Source organism: Lissotriton vulgaris, chromosome 3_1 (genome assembly GCF_964263255.1).
Source record: "Lissotriton vulgaris chromosome 3_1, aLisVul1.2, whole genome shotgun sequence".
In the NCBI taxonomy this organism is placed as follows: Eukaryota; Metazoa; Chordata; class Amphibia; order Caudata; family Salamandridae; genus Lissotriton; species Lissotriton vulgaris.
Genome location: NC_141689.1, coordinates 1343233550 through 1343254182, shown reverse-complemented (window position 1 = coordinate 1343254182; position 20633 = coordinate 1343233550). Strand labels below are relative to the sequence as shown.

Below are 20633 nucleotides of genomic sequence, written 5' to 3'. Positions count from 1 at the left end.
AAAAAGCCAGCTTCCTACAATCTCACAATTACCAATGCTTTATAGAAATACTTAATAGTACAGTTGTAATGGGACTTGGTGTAAAATTAACAATTACTAATATGGCAAAGTAAAATACCTGTCCGCCAAAGAACAGTATCGTAGAAAAAAGAAAACTCCATCTCTGTGTGATGCTCCAGGGAAGCCCAGCCTCTTGGTGCAGTTACGTATATATAAGAAACGTAGAGTGGCACATGTACAGTAAGGAAGGACTGAGCAGAATCCCGCACCTGTAAAATAACAGTTGGTGTTAAAAGCAGGCCATCGTGACCATACATTTATATATGACGGGTGCACAGTTTCACAAATATTGCAGAGCTGCAGGGAAAGGAAAGCTATCTGCTTGAGCTAGCTGTTTTGAGGAGAAAATACACAAACAAGGGTTATTGTGGACATGCAAGTTATTTTAGAAACATTTCTCCCAATCACGTAAGTTCTGTGGTGTCTGTAGTTATATTTTGGGTTCCTATATCAGTTTCTGGGTGGAGTCCACTGATTCTCTACATTGTTGTTTCTTGTGGAAATCTTTCGGTTCCCCATGTCAGCTACTTAGTGGACCACATTGAATCACTACAGAGGTGCCTTATGCATATTGTCAAGATCCTTATCTCTTATTCTGTGGGACTCAAATAGAACTATTGCTTTGGTATCTCGTTAATATCCTTGAATTCCCTGGCTCTGTTATACTGTGGACTCGCAAACCCACTACAACCGTACTGTTGCAAAGTTAACCTGTACCATGGGCCCCCTCATTATTTTGCTCACTGGTTCTGAGGTAACGGACTCTGACTGTTCCTGGGCTCTGCTTGACCAGCGCCAGTGCAATGCTGAAAACACACTTAGAATACAGTGAAAACACCCACATACAACAGGGAAAGCTATGTGTTGGGATACCCCTATGATTGGCATAAGCTTCCCTATAACATAACATAACATAACGTGTATTTGTAAAGCGCACGTTCACCACTACGTGTATCTTGGCGCTGAATAACAGATGTTTGTTGTTACCCAACTCAATGGTACTCATTTTATGAACCTCAGATGGATGAAAGGCTGAGTGGACCCGCCGGGATTTGAACCTGTGACCATGAGGTCGAACACAGGTCCCTGCAGTAGACGCATTAGTCCACTGAACCACCAGCCCTATAAGGCCCTGGTACATAATAGGGCAGGGGGATTAAAACTACCTTTAAGTCCCTAGTATATAATTGGGCTTGGCGGTTTAGAGGCCAGCAGTACTTTCTGCATATGCACTGCCGAGGCCAGTTTAAAAGCAGTCCTGTGTTGCAGGACTGCGTTTAACAGGTCAATTGTGCCCAAACTCGGCTTTGGTGTTTAGGTCACCTAGAAATTAATAAACTGCAATATTTTGGCACATTAGGTACACCCAGGGTCTCCCCTAAGTGTCCCAGTGGAGGGAGGGTGTCAGATATTTATAAGGAGGACCCTCAAAGTGAAATTGCACTTTTCACTTCCGACATTGTAGTAAAGGGCTTCCCAAAATCGAATTTTGTGCTAGGAACACTGTGGAGTGAGGATCTGCAATATTTCTACATATTCAGAACCCCCAACGTCTTCTAGGGTGGGGGTCCTGTAGATATAGGAAGGGTCCTATAAAAGATGTTTTAGAAGCCTGGGTGTTGGAGAAATTGCCCAGTTCATTTTCACCATTGCAAATCTCCAGTAACATAGGCTAACATAGAAAGACGTTATTAATTAAAGATTCCCGCCAGAAAGCCCCCCAAAATAACATTCAAGGACTCACTGGAATGGTATAGATAAATTCAACAATATACTGCTGTTGAATGTATTTTAAAACGTACAGACAATAAGTTATATGACTTTCTTGTCTGTAAGCCAAAATTCAGCCTTCCGGTGATCTGCCTTGATTGGTCAGAGTTAAGTGGATTAACCAGGCTGCTTTGATGAGGAGATAAGTAGCCCCTGGAGTGAAAGAGCCATTCTTAGAGGAGAGCATTCTGATGCATAGGAATGGCAGAGCAAGGGACAGGAGTCTTAAACAATGATCATCAAAGAGAGGAGAAGACAGGCAGAAGAAACCAGTTTCATTTATGCCCCTACCCTCTGATCCCAGCCAGATGGCATGCTTAAGGAAGGAATGTACAGATGTCAAGGGTAAGGAGTCTATGGAGATGAGCCGAACTGGGGACTGGTTTAGCCAGTTCTTGCCTCTCTGCTGAGACTTCAGCCATATTGAATTTTGGAGAAATAGTACTGCCTGGGAGACCATTGTGCCACACTGTGGAGGAAATGGTCATGCTGTGGAGGGTTGTCCTGCACATCATTGGACAAGAGTGCCCTCCTGTGTGACCTCAGAGAACACTGAATAAGTATCTGAGAGGGACAGTACACTTAGATCTGCTGCTTGAAACTAAAGGAAGAAGAAGGGTCAATGCAGAGAAGTTTGATTTGCACCAACCAGGCCCTGCACTCTGACTTACTGCACAATTTGGAACTAAAGCCCTATGGTTCAAACTTGCTTCAAAACGACTTAAGAGTGGACTCCGTGCAAGCTACATGTTAACATAGCTCACCTGGACCGTCACCACTAAGAATCCCAATCCCGGAGTACAACCAGTGGATTTGTAAGCATTTTGTCCAAGCGGATTGTGGGAATTGAAGTCACAAACTTTCAAGGACTATCTTAGAGCTTCCAGACCTTGGAGTAAGTTTTGGACACTTTGGAACCTTCAAAGGAACTTCAGGAAGAAGTTTGGAGCAACTTTGGAAAAAAGCTCCATACGTGGACCAATTCCACCTCGCCAGCCAAGCCGACGACCCGCAATCGCGACCACGCCAGCCCTCCAGGTTTGTACTGCTGAAAAGCTCCGGAGGTCCCACTTTAAGAGTGTGACCGGGAGTTAGTCGAAACCCAAGCTGGTGAACCCTCTCCAAATCCGGCCTGGTGAAGAGCATCGATGGACCCCGGGAGCAAATGCCCGGCAAAAGTTTCTTAGTCCCAATGTAGAAAGGGTGACTGGGACCAACCGCAAGAGTCAAGCCATCCACATTCAACCGCGAGCTGGACTGGATCCCCGTTTCATCCCACTGGAAAGCTCTGGAGGTCTGACTTCCATAAGGTGGACCAGGAGCTGGTCGCAAGGCAAGACAGCAAATCCTCACCGAATCCAGACTGGCTGAGAGCTTTGAGAGACCCAAGAAGGAATAGCTCCAGAAAAGTTCTGAGGTTAGAAGGTAAAAACTTTGAGCGAGAACTACTACTGAGAGGTAGCCGCACAAGGCTTTATCGCAGTTGATCAGAAATGTTGACTTTGGCCCGGTCTAGCGGGACCAGATGTCCCAATAGGTGCTATAGGTTTCTATGTGCTACACAGAGCTTAAATCTTCATATTTCCGGTTCTCCACACTGTATCTCTTTCATTTTTATGTCATTTTAAAGATATAAATATGTTCCTTTTTTATAAATTGGTGTTGGATATGTATTGTGTGTTTTGTCCTTATTATTAACTGAATTGCTGTTTTTAAATGCTTTACATACCTGTCTTTGAAGTTAAGCATGCCTGCTCACAGCCAAGCTACCAAGGGTTGAGCATGTGAATATGTATCGGAGACCTATTCTGAGCCCTATATTGTGTTTGTGGTATTATTGCCAGTGGTACATGCATATTTACCACTACTAATGATCTTCTTACCAACAGGTATATTTAGGATAATTTGGGGTTCTCAATCACGGTTTTTTGGTGTCACCAGCAAGATTCATTACTCTGGTGTCTATCGTTATTCTTTGGTTGAATCTGTATTGTTTCTGAATGAAGCAACCCACTATGGCGGTCTCTGGTTATCTTTGGAACCACTTTAACTGATCCTTCAAGGACCCAGCCCAGTTTTTAATATCAGCATAATCAGTTGCCAGATGATGCCAATTTGATAAAGTAGTTCTGATCAGTATATGCATGTGCCACTCTCTTCCTCACACAACTCTAAGCTGCATGTCAAGTTTGTAGCTCTACAACAAATTTGCTTCAACAAGACTAGAGCACATATACAAGTCTCATGATCATCATCAGAAGTCTCCCCGCAGAGAATAATGTAAAAACTGTCTACCAACCATGCAAAACAGAGTAGGTACTTATTCAACCACCCGGAAAGCCCTCTGAGCCTTTTTTAAGAGGTTAGAAATTGCTATATTAATGACAATAGCAAAACAATTCAATGGGACTACATTTACTACATTTTGTATTTGTTTTCTTCTTTATGTGACACTACTCACACTTTGTGATCTGGCTGGTAGCCTAGGTTATGTTAATGGTAAATTCTTCATGAACAAAACCTACCTGAGATATTGTTGGTTCTGCAAAGTGTACATATTTTCGGTATCTGTGACACCAGAGAAGCAGTAGTGTGAGAGAGAGTTGGACGAATGGTCAAGAAAATACAATACAATTGAGGTTAACACAATAGTTCTTTTGTGAGTATCCATAAAACTCTGATATGTATTTCCACATGTACCTGCTTGTGATGTCAAACATATTTATTTCTGTTTTGCCTACTTGTACTCTCAGAGTCTGGTCACTATCTAACATTTCCACACCAAATGCATCAAATATTCTTTCTCAGCACTGCACCTAAGGCAGATGTCTGAATGTTGCAGACGGATCTAATGCATAAATGTTGGCGTGCCCTAAGGAGATATGTAAATAGAGTGAGCTTGAACAGCACCAAGAAAATAGGAGGTCTATAAGCCAATTCTTCTGGCCAAACTGACATGTATTATACTAGGTCAGTGGGTGCTACAGTCACCATTGGGCAAATTCTAAGGAACAAGAGATAACATAGAGTGAGCTTGAAATTGACACTGCTGCTTCTTTCAGGCATAAAATTGAGCATTCTCTCACTCCAAATCTGTCAGACACAATTGGAACTCGCTTGTGCATTTACTTCTTATCCAGAGTTGCTCTCCATGAGGTTGGGAGAAGCATTTCAAAGAGAGATTAAATGAATAGCCCCGTCCAAATAAATATAACAATTCTGAAGTATTCTCGGATTCAAGGAGGCCTTCCCTCAAAAGCACTCTAATAACTGTAATTGCCCCAGGCAATCAAATGAATAAGAAAATAACCCACCAACACCCCGAATGTCTCGACTCCTCAAATGAGAAAAAGAAAACAGACTTTATTGTCAGATTGCACATATGTTGCAGGGCTCTGCAGACCAGAGGCATCTGCAGGTTTGAAACATTACATCAACTGGAAGGCAATCGACTTTTCTTTACGAGCAAGAACAAGCAAGTATATACCAGAGCAGTACTTAATCTACCGCTACCCCCTCCCAACACCCCGACCCCCCCAACTCCCCAACTCCCCCCCTCCCCGACTCCCGCCCCCCCCCCAGAGTCGCACAAGGTCCTCCACGTTTCACCCACACACAACGTAGAGTGCACAGAAAAAATAGCTGTTTATGCACACCCGCCTCCCAGGCTCCCCCCACACCTCCTTCCCCAGTACCAACCGACCCCTTCATCACTCCCCCGGGAGGTCGTTCAGCACCAAGGGGGGCTCAAGCCACAGGCCCCTATAATCTGCCCAGCGTTTTCAAATGATATAATATTTTCGCGGGCACCCCCTGGCCACGAAGATTGGCTGCTCCAACCCCATACAAAAATCCAACCCCTTTTTCCATACGTCCACCGACGGGGCCTGTGGATCTTTCCACACTTTAGCAATGTCTCTCTTGGCCAACGTGAGCTCAAGTTGCATCAAGTGCCTTTTGTACACGTTGCCACCCACCCCATCCATTACATGGCGTACGGGGGAGCTCCCACCCCAATACTTCGGATAATCACAGGCCAAACCCCCCCCCCCTGCAGAACCGGTCCAGGGATCCACAACTCCAGACTGTATGCAAGAATCTCCCTTTCTCCCTGCCACAGCGGAGGCATTCCTTTGAGGCAATCATACCCGCCCGTCACAGCCGAACCCTGGTGAAATAAACTCTGTACAAGTATTTAAATTGGATGAGATGGAGGCGCATTGCTATGACTGTGCCCCTGGGGGCAGCCAGAGCCTCCCTCCAATCCTCCTCCTCCTCTAGCTCACCCACATCCTCCTACCATGTCTCCCGGAGCTTCTGCAGCATGGGGGAGCAGTGCGTGACTAGTGACTGATATATGCAGGATATCTTCTTCGTCTCCAAGTCCCCCATGAACACTTTCGCTTCTAGGGGGCTAGACACAGGAAGGGACTCCAAACCCTCCAGGCTTGGGGACAGTTCATGACGGAAATGGAGGTATCTAAAAAACTGGGAGCGAGGTATGCCAAATTCCTTAGAAAGATCCTGAAAGGACTTAAGGGTTGTACCCCTCAGTACATCCCCCAGGGTCGAGATGCCAATGTTGTCCCATCCCCGAAAGCCCTGTCATGTTGCAAGGCAGGGTAATCGCCCATTGTTCCACAAGGGGGTTTCTCCAGTCAGGGTATTCCACCATCCCATACGGCGCAGAGCCTTTCTCCAAATTCGAAACACTACCTGTGTGGCCGATGGCAGTGCGCTCCATAGCGGCGCCGTGTAATGAATAGTGTGCAGCGTATGAGACCCCATGAGATAGCGTTCTAGGGCATATGCCGGGTCCCCCCTGTCACCATACCACCACTCATTAAGGACCAGAAGGTGAGAGGCCTGGTAGTAGGAGAGGATGTCCGAGGTCCCCAACCCTCCACAATAAGTGGACAGAAAGCATGTGCATAGCGCCACACGCACAGTACCAACTTCCCACAAAAACTGCCAAGGCGCAGAGTTAACCAGCCGGAACCATTTGGGCGGTATTGGATATGGGTGATTTTGCAGTTGGTATAACAACCAGGGGAGTGCCCAATATATCACAAAGGAAGGGGCCCCCTGAGTAGGATATGAGACAGATCAGCAGGGGAAATAATCAGAATAAGCGAAGAAGATAGATCTGCCTCGTTTTTAATCAATAATAGGCTCTTCAAGAGTCCAGTTTTTTTCAATAGTCACCCATTTAGCGCTCACCAAAGTATCAGTGCCACATTAGATTCAGACAAGAACACATTCAAATTTATAAAAAAATATATCATTTTTATTTTTATTTACTTCATGTTTTAGAGTGCATATAGACATATTCATTTATTCAAACATTTCAATATAACAAGATAAAAAACACCCCATCAACAACCAGTCTTCCTGCATTCAAACTCAAACACATTCATCAATCACTAACAAACATTCTCATACATAATTCATTCATTCAACTCAGACAGGAATTAAGGAATAATGCTCTGAGAACATCCTGAACATGTCCTCTCAGCCATAGGCCGGAGATCGGTGATTAAAGGTTCAGGGCAAGTTGTTTGAACGCCAAGGGGAGTGCCACCATTTAAAAAATTGCCAATCTGCCATAGATCCTAAGCGGCATACGTGACCAGGTCTTTAGATCTGCCCAAACTCGCTCCCACACTGGCGCCAGATTCCGCTCCCAGGAGACGGTTCTGCACCTCCCATAAAAACACCCCCAGATATTTAAGGCCCCTCACTGTCACCTGTAGTGTAGATGCCCAATTGCCCACTCTGGACCGCTCCCCCAGCACCCATAGTGTAAACTTGCGAGGGTCTATGTAGAGCCCCGACGATTCTCTGAAAAACTGCATTATCCGCAGGAGGCGCGGCCCGACCTATTGAGATCCGTAAGAAAGAAAAGGACATCATCTGCATATAGCGCAATCCTCTTGGACAGCCCCTGCACCCACTCAAACCCACTCAACTGCACATCTATGTGCACCCACGCCGCCAACGGCTCCATAGCCAGGGCGAATAAGTATGGCAAGAGGGGGTAACCCTGCCGGGTGCCATGCCTAATGGGAAACCTGGAAGAGATTGCTCCCGCCACTCGAACCGAAGCCGTCAAATCAGTGTAGAGAAGTTGCAGGTAGGACAGGAAGCGAGGCCCGGGGTTAAATCGGGGCAGGAGCGCGAACAGATAGACCCAGCTCAGCGAGTCAAACGCCCGTCGGACCGCTGCCACCGCCACATGTGCCCGCCGAATGTTGTACCTGGTCGCCCTTTGGGGCATAAAGCCGGCCAGATCTGGGTGTACAAGTGCTGAGATATGAGGTAGAAGCCGGTTGGCTAAAGCTTTGGCCACAACTTTGGCATCCACGTTCAGAAGAGAAATTGGGTGGTAAGAGGCATGATGTTCCGGGGGTCGACCCGGCTTGTGAAACACCACTACCTCTGCATGCCTCCAGTCTGGGGGGAGTCTGCCTTGCTCCCTGGCCTCCTCCAACGCCGCCCGATAATGACGGGCTAGCTGTAAGTGATATTTCTTGAAGAATTCACTGGGGAACCCACTCAGTCCGGGAGCTTTCCCTGAGTTGAGCTTGCCCAAGGCCGTGCCCAGCTCCTCATCCGTCAGTGGGAGCTCCAACCGATCGCGCACCTCATCGGAAACAGCTTTAGGAGGCAGGTCTGCTATGAACTTGTCCACCACATATTGCAGCAGGCACTCCTTCAGGGCATATAAGTCTGCATTGTACGCAGCAAAGCTCTCTGCCAACTCCCTCGGGTCTGTAATCAGGGCACCCGCTTCGTCAAGTATCCTTGGTAAGGGTTGCGCATGGAAGGCACATTGACGGAGCCGATGTAGCATTTTGTCAGACTTGTCCCCCCACTGACATATTCTGCTGCGCGTTGCAAGCCAGATCTGCCGTGCCTCATCCATCAGGAGGGCTGCATAGGAATGTTGCGCTAGGAGCAGCTGCCCACCACCTGACCCTCACCCTCCGCGCGGCCCTGGCGTTCCAGCGTTTCGATCTCTGCCTCAGCTCGTACCAAGTCCGCCCTGCACCTCTTTCGGGCCGCTGCGCACAAAGCAATATCCACCCCCGTAGTGTGGGTTTCAGTGCTTCTCACAGCGTTTCGGCACTAGAGACGGATCCAACAATCCCGACCAAGTACACAGCAATTGCCTCACTCATGTGCCTCCCGTAGTCCTCCTGTTGTAGGTGCCACACCGAGAGGCACCAACGAAATGACTGCCGCCCCCTGCCCATCCGGAGGTCAACAGATATAGAGGAGTGATCCGAGAGCCCGCGCGTAAGGATTTCCGCCGACTCCACTCTCCCAGATATTTCTCTAGGGACAAAAATGTAATCCAATCCAGAAAAGGATTTGTGGAGTGCTGAGAGAAATGTGTATTGCCGTGCAAGCGCCGCCATGTGTCCACTCAATCCAAGCCCACGACCATATCATGTAATTTTGTGGAATGGCCTACCCCCGGGCCTGCCCCAGGCCTGTACCTGTCCCTGATCACATCCATGACATCATTCCAGTCTCCTCCCACCGCCGATAACAAGTCAGGGATGTCTGCCCATATCGCAAACAGTTTCTCAACTAGTGACCACTGTAAGGGGGTGGGGCCTACAAGCAGCCCAACACCAGAGGGTCCTCCCCGACCATACCCCTGATAAACAAATATCGCCCTTGTGTGTCGGCCCACTGCTTTGAATGAATGTAAGGAATTCTACGATGCACTTGTATGGCCACCCCTCTTGAGCCCCTTGCAAAGCCAGCGTGGAAGACTTGTTGATACCCATAGCGCTGCAAGCACAAAGTCTTAGTGCCCAGCAGGTGGGTTTCTTGTAGCAATAGTACATCAGCCCTAGCCCTCTTTGCCTGGCGTAACACTACCCCACTCTTGATTTTATCCAGGACTCCACGTATATTCCAGCTGAGAAAACGGAGGGAACCCTGGGGCCTTGAAGCATTGTCAGTGCGACCCGCCATCAGTGAACGACCAGGTCCACAGCACGGGCACAGGGCTGTGCGGACGTGCACAAACAAGTGTAGGGAACCCCTCGTGGTTGTGCGACTCATGCCCAACAGGAACAAAGCCCCCCCAAACAGACCCCCCCACCCCATACCTCAAAACCGTTGAAGTACCTGCTGCGGCAAGGTTGCCACTCGGCCCCCAATGAGGGACCCGAGGCCTCCCATGCCAATGGATACCCAACCTACAGCCCATAACTCCTAGGCCCACCCCCACAAGTACCATACTAAGGGGGAATCCGTCCATGATACAACTCCTTCCATCCAACTACAGCAGAAATAAACATAAGAGGGAGCACCCGAAACCATCTTGGCAGCAGGAAACAAAAGTCAAGAGTCTACTGTCTGTTGCCCAGGAGCCGGCCCCCCAGGCAGAGGCTCCACAAGACGCAGAGACCGCTGAGATCGAGATCGCCTGTTCCCCATTTCGTCGTGATCCTCGGGAGGTGTTCGACTGTGCTTCGCACAGAGAGGAGTTCGATTCCAGTCCCAGCGAGGTGTGCACCCGCACCCTCACTGTTTCATCAGTACATTTGAACACCTCCTCCGGAGTATCAAAGAAGTGGGTGCGTGACTGGATCACCACCCACAGGCGGGCTGGGAACAGCAAGGCATAGGGGAGCTTGAGGTCTCTGAGACGGGCTTTTGCTGCCATAAATGACTGACGCTGCTGCTGTACTAAACTTGTACAATCCACAAAGATCAAGATGCGCTTGTTCTCATAGAGCAAGGGTTCCCTGGCCTGTTTCAGTATGGCATCGCGGTCATGATAGTTCAGAGGTTTTGCAATCACAGCTGCGGGCGGGCCCCTACCGGAGGTTTCAGCGTGAGAGCTCTGTGGACCCGCTCTATCATGAAACAACGAGAGATGATGCCAGGGGAAAGACAGCTTTCCAACCACTGCGTTGGGAAACCCTCCATATTGCCTTTTTCGCAGCCCTCCGGAAAACCGACAAAGCGCAGTTTGTTCCGCCGAGCCCGCCCCTCTGCATCCTCAGTGCTTTCCATACTGGCCACCTTGCACTTCAGGGCCGCGACGTCGTCCTCTACCCATGAAATCAGAGTCTATGCCTCTGTAATGCGGGAAACGGCATTCCGCAGATCTTGATGCAGTAGCATGACATCTGAGCCTACTTCGCCTATTTTGGCGTCCAGCATATCCCGGGACTGAGCGATTGCTGCCATCAATGCTGCATTGTCCAGCACGGACTCCTGCTGCCCTCTAGCCGCTCCTGCCCCGTCAGGACCAGTAATTTTGTTAATGGGCCCATGTTTTGTGGCACCGCCACTGCCCTTGTCATGAGTCATGGCCACCCGCAGCAGGTATCCAACCGATTCAGGGCCGGCTCGCTATCCACACAGGATCCCATGTAGACACCCCAAAGTCTGAGCCGGGCCGCTCCCCACTGGAAGGCACCCTTGAACCAGGGCTTGCAATCAACCCAGGTTGGCCCAGATGTCTTCTCTCAGGTCCACTGTACACGGGGCCTCCTCACTCCCACTGCCCCGGCTTACCCGCAGGATTACGCGGATGTCGATATGTGGCAGTGGGACACCGCACCGCACCACTCTCCTCAGCTCTGCGGCCCAATCCGTCTGCCTCAGGAGGCCCTTCAGACCAGCGCTGCCCGTGAGACCACCGCGTGGCCACCACCGGACCTCACGGCCTCCACCACCGCTATTGAGGCTTGACTCTACCGCCCAACCTCCGATGCCCGCTGCAGCGGGAGGCGCCAGGCCCAATGACCAGGAGCTGTGCAGGCCTCTCCGAGCGGCGCTGTCCCGCTGCTGATCCGCGCGGAGAACTCAGGACAAGGGGAGGGGGGCCCTCCACTCAGGGTACGCTGCAAACCTGCCGCGTTGTGGGAACCCCAGGGGGCCGATATGCCTCTCGATCTCCTTCCGCGGGGCCCACCTCCACAGGAACCCACCAGGCAGATTGCGGGTCACAGAGCCGTCGGCCCACCACACTCCCGGGGCTCGCCAAAATCCACGCCCGGCTCCTCCACTCAGCACTAGGCCTCACCTCGTGGGGACCCCAGTTCCGGTCACGCCAGACAGCAAAAAAAACGGCTGATCGTTGTGACAGGCTGCGGGTGCAGAGATGACTCCCCCAGGGCTTCAGGTATGTGGAGGAAGTTAGGATAAGTGCAGAATAATTATCGGGCTGGACAGAGCACAACTAAAACACGTTCGCCATGCTGGCTCGTCTCGCCATGCCCCCGAGAAAAATTGTTTTTCATTAAACTAATCAACCATTAATTAACAGTTATTCTTTACCCATCATGCCATCTCTAAATTCTTTTGCAAGGTCAAAAACAATAACACCGCACTGCAATGGGGGTTCACTTCAGAATATTATTTGTTGCCCAGTTTTGGGAGTATCTTGTGAGTATAACTTCTGTAGGGAGCACTGAAACCCCCATTTATAGCCTTTTACATGCATTTAAATTGGTCTCAATTGTCTACTATCTGTAGTATATTCTCAAGAGCTGCCTCCCTCCTTTGAAGCCAAACCAACTAACTCCCCGACTTCTCTCCTACCCTATACAATCACTGCCTGCCTAAAAAATATAAGAACCTGTCTAAACAAGCATATAACTCTCCCCATCTATTTTAATGATCTACTAGGTCTACTACACTTTCTAGCTGTTGTACTGCCTCACCCTGTAGACATAAAACTCTAGCTTCTATTTTTGTAAAGTTTACTTTCAACTGCATATGTATTTCAAACACAGGGCCATAAAACCACTGTCATGGTGCCCCATTCCTGATCTCTTGAAGTCTAACCACTACTAGTATCAAATTAACTTCACACTTCTTTACAGAGAGTTTGTTAGAAACCCTATTAAACAGGGTACTCCACTCTAGCTGCCAAATCAATACCTTAGGTAAGATTTCACTTAAGTATATGTGAAAGTTAAATGTAGATGGATAATGAAATCCTGAAAGGATGTCCTTAACCCTAGAAATCAGTTCACAGAAAGTGGAGGATGGGTGGGACGGTAAGGAATCTATAACTAACTAATGTTTCTTATAGATATAATATTACTGAATGTAAGTAACTTGTGCATCTGAAAATAAAACACAATAGTTATAGATTCCTTACCTTAGAATAGATACCTCAGCAATACTAACCCCAGTGGTGGGTCCGCGAACCAAGATCTCAGCAGAAAATCCTGGGGAACAGAACGGCCAAAGAAGCCATCTCTACGGACTTGGCTGTCCAGGCAGTATTGTTTGGTGAACGTGTGCAGCGTTCCCTATGTGGCTGCTTGACAGATGTCATTCAGAGGCACTCCCCTTCCCAAGGCAGTAGTGGTTGCCGCCGTCCTGGTGAAGCAAGCGAGTAGTCCGACTGGAGGCTCCTTTTAAGCTAGAGAGTAACAAGCCTTAATGCACAGCACGACACATCGAGAAATGGTGCGTTTGTGTATGGCCCGACCCTTCTTTGCACTCACGTAGCCGACAAAACGTTGATCATCCACCCTGAACTGTTTGGTGTGATCCAGATAGAAGGAGAGCGCACATTTTGGGTCCTGACGGTGGAGCCTCTCTTATTCCTTTGAAGGATGGGGAGGCGGAAAGAAGGTGGGCAAAGTAATGGTCTGCCCAATGTGAAAGGCAGTGACCACCTTAGGAAGGGAGGAGGAACAGGTCCGGAGAACCACCTTGTCCGGATGAACAGAGAAGAAAGTAGGCTTTGAAGAAAGAGCCTGGAGCTCACTCACTCTCCTAGCAGAAGTGATGGCTACCAGGAAAGCAGTTTTAAGAGTCAGAAGGTGTAAAGGGCAGTTATGCAGTGGCTCAAAGGGAGCACACATGAGATAGGTTAGCACAAGATTCAAGTCCCACTGAGGCATAACGAAGGGGATTGGAGGAAAAAGATGCGTTAAGCCTTTTCGGAAACGGTTAACTACCGGGGACTTGAAAAGAGATGGCTGATCTGGCAACCGAAGGAAGGCAGAGTTGGTTGAAAGATAGCCCTTGATAGTGCCCAGAGCAGAGACCTGCTGGGCCAAAGAGAGAAGAAACAAGAGTACTTCAGAAAGAGAAGCAGAAAGGGGATCCACAGACTTTGCTGTGCACCATGCCACAAATTTGTTCCATCTACAGGCGTATACCGTCTTAGTGGAGGGACGCCTGGCTGCCAAGATTACGTCACAGACTTCAGGAGACCGAGAACACCGTTCTTATTTTTGAAAATGTATATCAATTATTGAAGAAAAACAATTTCTTATGTACACAAAGATAGGTGTAAAGTGTCCCCAGTGTAAAATTGGAACCAAGAAAAGAAAATGTAGTGACATTTGTGACAATTACAGCGTGGTTTCCATTATTTTTTGACAAACGATGATTAATGTTTTCAACAATTCCTTCCAGCACTATAAACAATAATTAGTTCTAGTATAATGATTTGTTCTCTTCAGGTGTCGACGGCGTTTCGACCCTTCAAAACAATATAGGGTCTCTTCAGGACCTAATGATATAGGGACATCTGTAAAATCAAAAAGGAAAGTGGCATAAGCTCTAGTTTAATAGAAGCGTTGGGCTAGGGTAGATAACAAGCATTGGAAATGCAATAGGGCTCGCATTAGGAAACTTTGAGCTATTGGTCTTATAAATGATTTTTTTATGTATGTGTTATTTTTTAAAATAGCTAAATTAATAGCTTTGTCATTTACAATGCCAATAGTTATAACTTTTGCAAATGTGACAGCTATAGCATTTGTAATGCAACATGTTTTGTATTTACATGACTTAGATGTATTGCTATTACAAATAACTATGGCTTTTAATTTTGTTAAAATAATTAATACTTAAATAATTTATTTAATTTGTAATGGCAATAGCTTAAACTTTTGTAAATAACTTTTGTGAAGATTATGTTCAGTGTTTTTTATTGTGACGAAAATCCAAGAACAGAAGTGAAATATTAACATCTTTTTATGATTTGTAATAAAGCGTGAAAGCTTGAAAACAGCTTGAAACATTGAAAGAACATATTTGAACCAGTGATGCTGTAGTTGCGCTGAGTGATGCTGTGGTTGCGCTGAGTGGTGTGTGCATCGGTGGAGCTTAGTGGGTGCATTGGTGGAGCTGTGTGGTGGGTGCATTGGTGGAGCTTAGTTGGAGCATCGGTGGAGCTGTGTGGTGGGTGCATCGGTGGAGCTGTGTGGTGGGTGCCTCCGCAGAGCTGTGTGGTGGGTGCATCGGTGGAGCTGTGCGGTGGGTGCTTCGGTGGAGCTGTGTGGTGGGTGCATCTGTGGAGCTGTGTGGTGGGTGCATCTGTGGAGCTGTGTGGTGGGTGCATCTGTGGAGCTGTGTGGTGGGTGCCTCGGTGGAGCTGTGTGGTGGGTGCATCGGTGGAGCTGTATGGTGGGTGCCTCGGTGGAGCTGTATGGTGGGTGCCTCGGTGGAGCTGTATGGTGGGTGCCTCGGTGGAGCTGTATGGTGGGTGCCTCGGTGGAGCTGTATGGTGGGTGCCTCGGTGGAGCTGTGTGGTGGGTGCATCGGTGAAGCGGTGTCGGTGGAGCTGTGTGGTGGGTGCATCGGTGGAGCAGGGTGGTGGGTGCATCCGTGGAGCTGTGTCGGTGGAGCTGTGTGGTTGCTGCATCCGTGGAGCTGTGTGGTGGGTGCATCCGTGGAGCTGTGTGGTGGGTGCATCCGTGGAGCTGTTTCGGTGGAGCTGTGTGGTGGGTGCATCGGTGGAGCTGGGTGGTGGGTGCATCGGTGGGGCTGTGTCGGTTGAGCTGTGTGGTGGCAGCATCGGTGGAGCTGTGTGGTGGGTGCATCGGTGGAGCTGTGTGGTGGGGGCATCGTTGGAGCTGTGTGGTGGGTGCATCGGTGGAGCTGTGTGGTGGGTGCATCGGTGGAGCTGTGTGGTGGGTGCATCGGTGGAGCTGTGTGGTGGTTGCATCAGTGGAGCTGTGTAGGTGGAGCTGTGTGGTGGGTGCATCGGTGGAGCTGTGTGGTGGGTGCATTGGTGGAGCTGTGTGGTGGGTGCATCGGTGGAGCTGTGTGGTGGGTGCATCGGTGGAGCTGTGTGGTGGGTGCATCGGTGGAGCTGGGTGGTGGGTGCATCGGTGGGGCTGTGTCGGTTGAGCTGTGTGGTGGCTGCATCGGTGGAGCTGTGTGGTGGGTGCATCGGTGGAGCTGTGTGGTGGGTGCATCGGTGGAGCTGTGTCGGTGGAGCTGGGTGCATCGGTGGAGCTGGGTGGTGGGTGCATCGGTGGAGCTGTGTAGTGGGTGCATCGGTGGAGCTGTATGGTGGGTGCCTCGGTGGAGCTGTATGGTGGGTGCCTCAGTGGAGCTGTGTGGTGGGGGCATCGGTGGAGCTGTGTGATGGGTGCATCGGTGGAGCTGAGTGGTGGGTGCATCGGTGAAGCTGTGTCGGTGGAGCTGTGTGGTTGCTGCATCGGTGGAGCTGTGTGGTGGGTGCATCGGTGGAGCTGTGTGGTGGGTGCATTGGTGGAGCTGTGTGGTGGGTGCATCGGTGGAGCTGTGTAGGTGGAGCTGTGTGGTGGGTGCATCGGTGGAGCTGTGTGATGGGTGCATCGGTGGAGCTGGGTGGTGGGTGCATCGGTGGGGCTGTGTCGGTTGAGCTGTGCGGTGGCTGCATCGGTTGAGCTGTGTGGTGGCTGCATCGGTGGAGCTGTGTGGTGGGTGCATCGGTGGAGCTGTGTGGTGGGTGCATCGGTGGAGCTGTGTCGGTGGAGCTGGGTGGTGGGTGCATCCGTGTAGCTGGGTGGTGAGTGCATCGGTGGAGCTGTGTGGTGGGTGCATCGGTGGAGTTGTGTGGTGGGTGCCTCAGTGGAGCTGTGTGGTGGGTGCCTCAGTGGAGCTGTGTGGTGGGTGCCTCAGTGGAGCTGTGTGGTGGGTGCATCAGTGGAGCTGTGTGGTGGGTGCATCGGTGGAGCTGTGTGGTGGGTGCATCAGTGGAGCTGTGTGGTGGGTGCATCGGTGGAGCTGTGTGGTGGGTGCATCGGTGGAGCGGTGTCGGTGGAGCTGTGTGGTGGGTGCATCAGTGGAGCTGTGTAGGTGGAGCTGTGTGGTGGGTGCATCGGTGGAGCTGTGTGGTGGGTGCATTGGTGGAGCTGTGTGGTGGGTGCATCGATTGAGCTGTGTGGTGGGTGCATCGGTGGAGCGGTGTCGGTGGAGCTGTGTGGTGGGTGCATCGGTGGAGCTGGGTGGTGGGTGCATCGGTGGAGCTGTGTCGGTGGAGCTGTGTGGTCGCTGCATCGGTGGAGCTGTGTGGTGGGTGCATTGGTGGAGCTGTGGGGTGGGTACATCGGTGGAGCTGTGTCGGTGGAGCTGTGTGGTGGGTGCATCGGTGGAGCTGTGTGGTGGGTGCATCGGTGGAGCTGTGTGGTGGGTGCATCAGTGGAGCTGTGTGGTGGGTGCATCGGTAGGGCTGTGTGGTGGGTGCCTCGGTGGAGCTGTGTGGTGGGTGCCTCGGTGGAGCTGTGTGGTGGGTACATCGGTGGAGCTGTGTAGGTGGAGCTGTGTGGTGGGTGCATCAGTGGAGCTGTGTGGTGGGATCATCAGTGGAGCTGTGTGGTGGGTGCATCAGTGGAGCTGTGTGGTGGGTGCATCGGTGGAGCTGTGTCAGTGGAGCTGTGTGGTGGGTGCATCGGTGGAGCTGTGTGGTGGGTGCATCAGTGGAGCTGTGTGGTGGGTGCATCAGTGGAGCTGTGTGGTGGGTGCTGTGTGGTGGGTGCATCGGTGGAGCTGTGTGGTGGGTGCCTCGGTGGAGCTCTGTGGTGGGTGCATCGGTGAAGCTGTGTGGCGGGTGCATTGGTGAAGCTTAGTTGGAGAATCGGTGGAGCTGTGTGGTGGGTGCATCGGTGGAGCTTTAAAAATTGTGAGTCTCATGCATGAATTGTGTGTTCGCACGTATGCTCCCCCGTGTGCTGCTTGTTCATTTTTAAACTATTTTTTAACTGCCTGCTTCGGCCTAGCAGCTGCAGTTTGCTGCTGTGACACTCCTTTGTTAGAACGTACTTTTTCACACCTTATGTTTATGTTTTTTTTTCGGTTTACATCTCCAAGGGTGTTTGCCATTTTGTGGGGGGGTAAATTAAGACAACCAAAATGTCTGCACTAGCACATGCTTATTGAGGCATGCGTAGTGTAAATCAATGCACTTTTATTTATTCATTCGTTTTTTTCCCAATGCTGTTTAACATTGGCAATAACTATTTTCCCCAGAAACAAGTGGCAAAGCTAAAAAGCAAGATCAATTGACTTTAGCAAAGCTTGTAAATTCTTTCGAAAGAGCATCTTGAAAAAGGCTATGAGCAGCTGTGTGCCACTAAGTGGAAACCCTGTGATGCGCAGCCCGTTAATGAGCTGCACACACTCACCCACAAAGAGGTTTGTTAGCAGAGGGTACTTTACATAATGTTCCATGCATTTGATAAAGATCCAGCAAACTGAGTCCTATCCCCCCACCAATAACCAATTACACTCTCAGTCATCCAATGGCAGAAGAAATAGTTCATACACTCACCCCACCCACATGGTTGGGCGGAGTCACACGTGAAATGTATCTGAGCGCAGATCAGTCTTATTTAGATTTCCTGCACGATGGCTGCATAGTGTTTTTGTACTTTCTTATTTTATTTGCAAGAAACCAACATTGAAAGTGTGCAAGATGAGAGCCATAGCGTAAAGCAGCCTGGTATGAGAATGTCATTGGCAGAATATTGTCTGAAATAAAAAATTCCATCCTGAATATTGTCTACAAAGATATCGGCGATAGCAGATAATAGAAAATCCAGACCCAGTGCGACACCAGGACAATATGTATAACAGATAATATATTTCTATACGATATTCTGACATGTGATGGGGAAGATGATGAGAGATGGGGGAAATGGTGGGAAACAACTTTGGCTGCTGCACAACATGGCTTTCAAACTGCGGGCTGCAGTCCCTAAGGAGCCATGGAGCTATTTAAGGGGGAGTGTGGCGCAAACAGAAAGTAAAATTAATAATAATGAGACAATGAGGATACAGCCACCATCTCCTCACTCCTGAGGGCCTGCTTCCTGCCCTAAAGCACAGCACACATTAGGGAAGCATAATGCAGAATTCTCTGTCCTGCACTTAACCCATGTTATGTATGTTATGTCATGTCATGTTGTTGGTGGGGAGGGGGGGCGGGGAGAGGCTAGAAGGGAAGAATAGGGGAGAGTAAGGGTGACGAGAGACGCACGGGGAGCAGCAGCCTTTGATGTGCCGGCCGGCCGGCAGTGGGCAGTGACTAATTAGGGGAGGAGAAATGCCAGAGCGCACGCTGGGGTAAGCTTGTAGGGGGAGGCTGGTGGCTTTGATGCTGTGCACGCGCTTTTTCACGGGCACAGCATCAAATCGCCGGTTTAGTTAAGCTCTGGATAAGTCCCCAATATGTTCGACATCTGCAATGCTTGCGCATTGGCAGAGGTCGAGCCCTAAAAAGGTAGCCGCCAAGGTGTCAATTCCTGGAGCAAAAACAATATGTGCGCACAGCCATGTGGATTCCGTGAGAACACCGGTCAAATGAAAGAGAAGAAAAAGATACTCACACTGGACCCAGCCGGGTACTACAGAAGTGAGAGGAAAGAGTGAAGTACTGATATAACAAGTGATAGCTGATGACGTATGCAATGATCATTAAGATTACCTCAGTGTGAGGAAAGCGGGAGGGCGGGGTGGGATCTGGCGCTAACGAATGATGTAGGCCAGGCATGGTAGCCGATGGCGCTCAGGAAGTGATTTGCTGTAGACAAGAGGAAACTTTTAGTATTGGCTGTGATGGAGCAAAGTGTGTCCTTCCTTGGTAAATATGTGGAAGGCCTTACCTGAAGATAGTCTTTGCAGTAAATGGCGAAGGAGCAGATACTTTGTGTGTGCAGGAACTGGATACGTCCTGGCCGGTTAAGTCCTAGAAGAATATGGTGTGTTCAGTAAATTAAATGCTGCATAGGCGCCTGCTGTCAGATAACACAATACTAAATATTGTCAAACCACGCTTGCAGTGTTTCAAGCGTGGTGGGCCCGTGTTTGCTATTTATGTGTTAATCATTAAAACATACTCTGTCCCTTGATGGAGGGCCCGGGGCTATAACAGGCTAACCTGTACATAATGCCAGCTTTCTGTTGATAAGAAAGACGGAGCGTAAGAGGCGCTTGAATTTGACATAATTTAGTTAACTCGTATTGCCGGGTCAAAATTTATTGGTTCGGTCCCAGGGAGGAGCTCTTGAAACCAAGAGAAAAAAGACACAAGACAAATTGATCTGCGTGTCTACATTTGGTGTACACAGAAGCTGAAAGATCGGAATCATAGCTCGAATATCCCGCACTCGTCGCTCGGGAGGATAGACCCGAAACTGAGTCGTGTCCAGAACCGCTCCGATGAAGAGGAGCTTTTTAGTGGGAATCGGGTGCAACTTCGGCACATTGATGGAGAACCCCAGTGAATGCAGGAGGTCGGCGGTAGTCTGGAGGTGGGAAGACGCCAGCCTGTGGCGAGCCCGCCTTCATCAGCCAGTCGTTGAGATAGGGGAAGACTGAAACCCCTGATTTGAGCAGATGAGCTGCGACCACCGCCATCACTTTCATGAACACCCGAGGGGCGCTGGTAAGGTCAAAGGGGAGCACGGTGAACTGAAATGCTCGTGGCCTACCGTGAACCGTAGGTAACGCAGTGAGCTGGTAGGACGGGGATGTGAAAATAAGCGTCCTTCAAGTCCAAAGCTACTATCCCTTCTTGCGGGTCGAGGGCA

General features: G+C 49.6%; 1 protein-coding gene across 1 annotated transcript in view; it reads right to left on the bottom strand.

Annotated features, from left to right (window-relative positions):
* FRAS1 (Fraser extracellular matrix complex subunit 1) overlaps positions 1-20633 on the bottom strand; it is a 1404104-nt gene that overhangs the window by 392945 nt on the left and 990526 nt on the right. The window contains exon 20 of the mRNA XM_086961814.1: positions 119-269. Coding sequence (XP_086817940.1) covers positions 119-269 — 151 coding nt within the window. The remainder of the gene's footprint in view (positions 1-118; positions 270-20633) is intronic.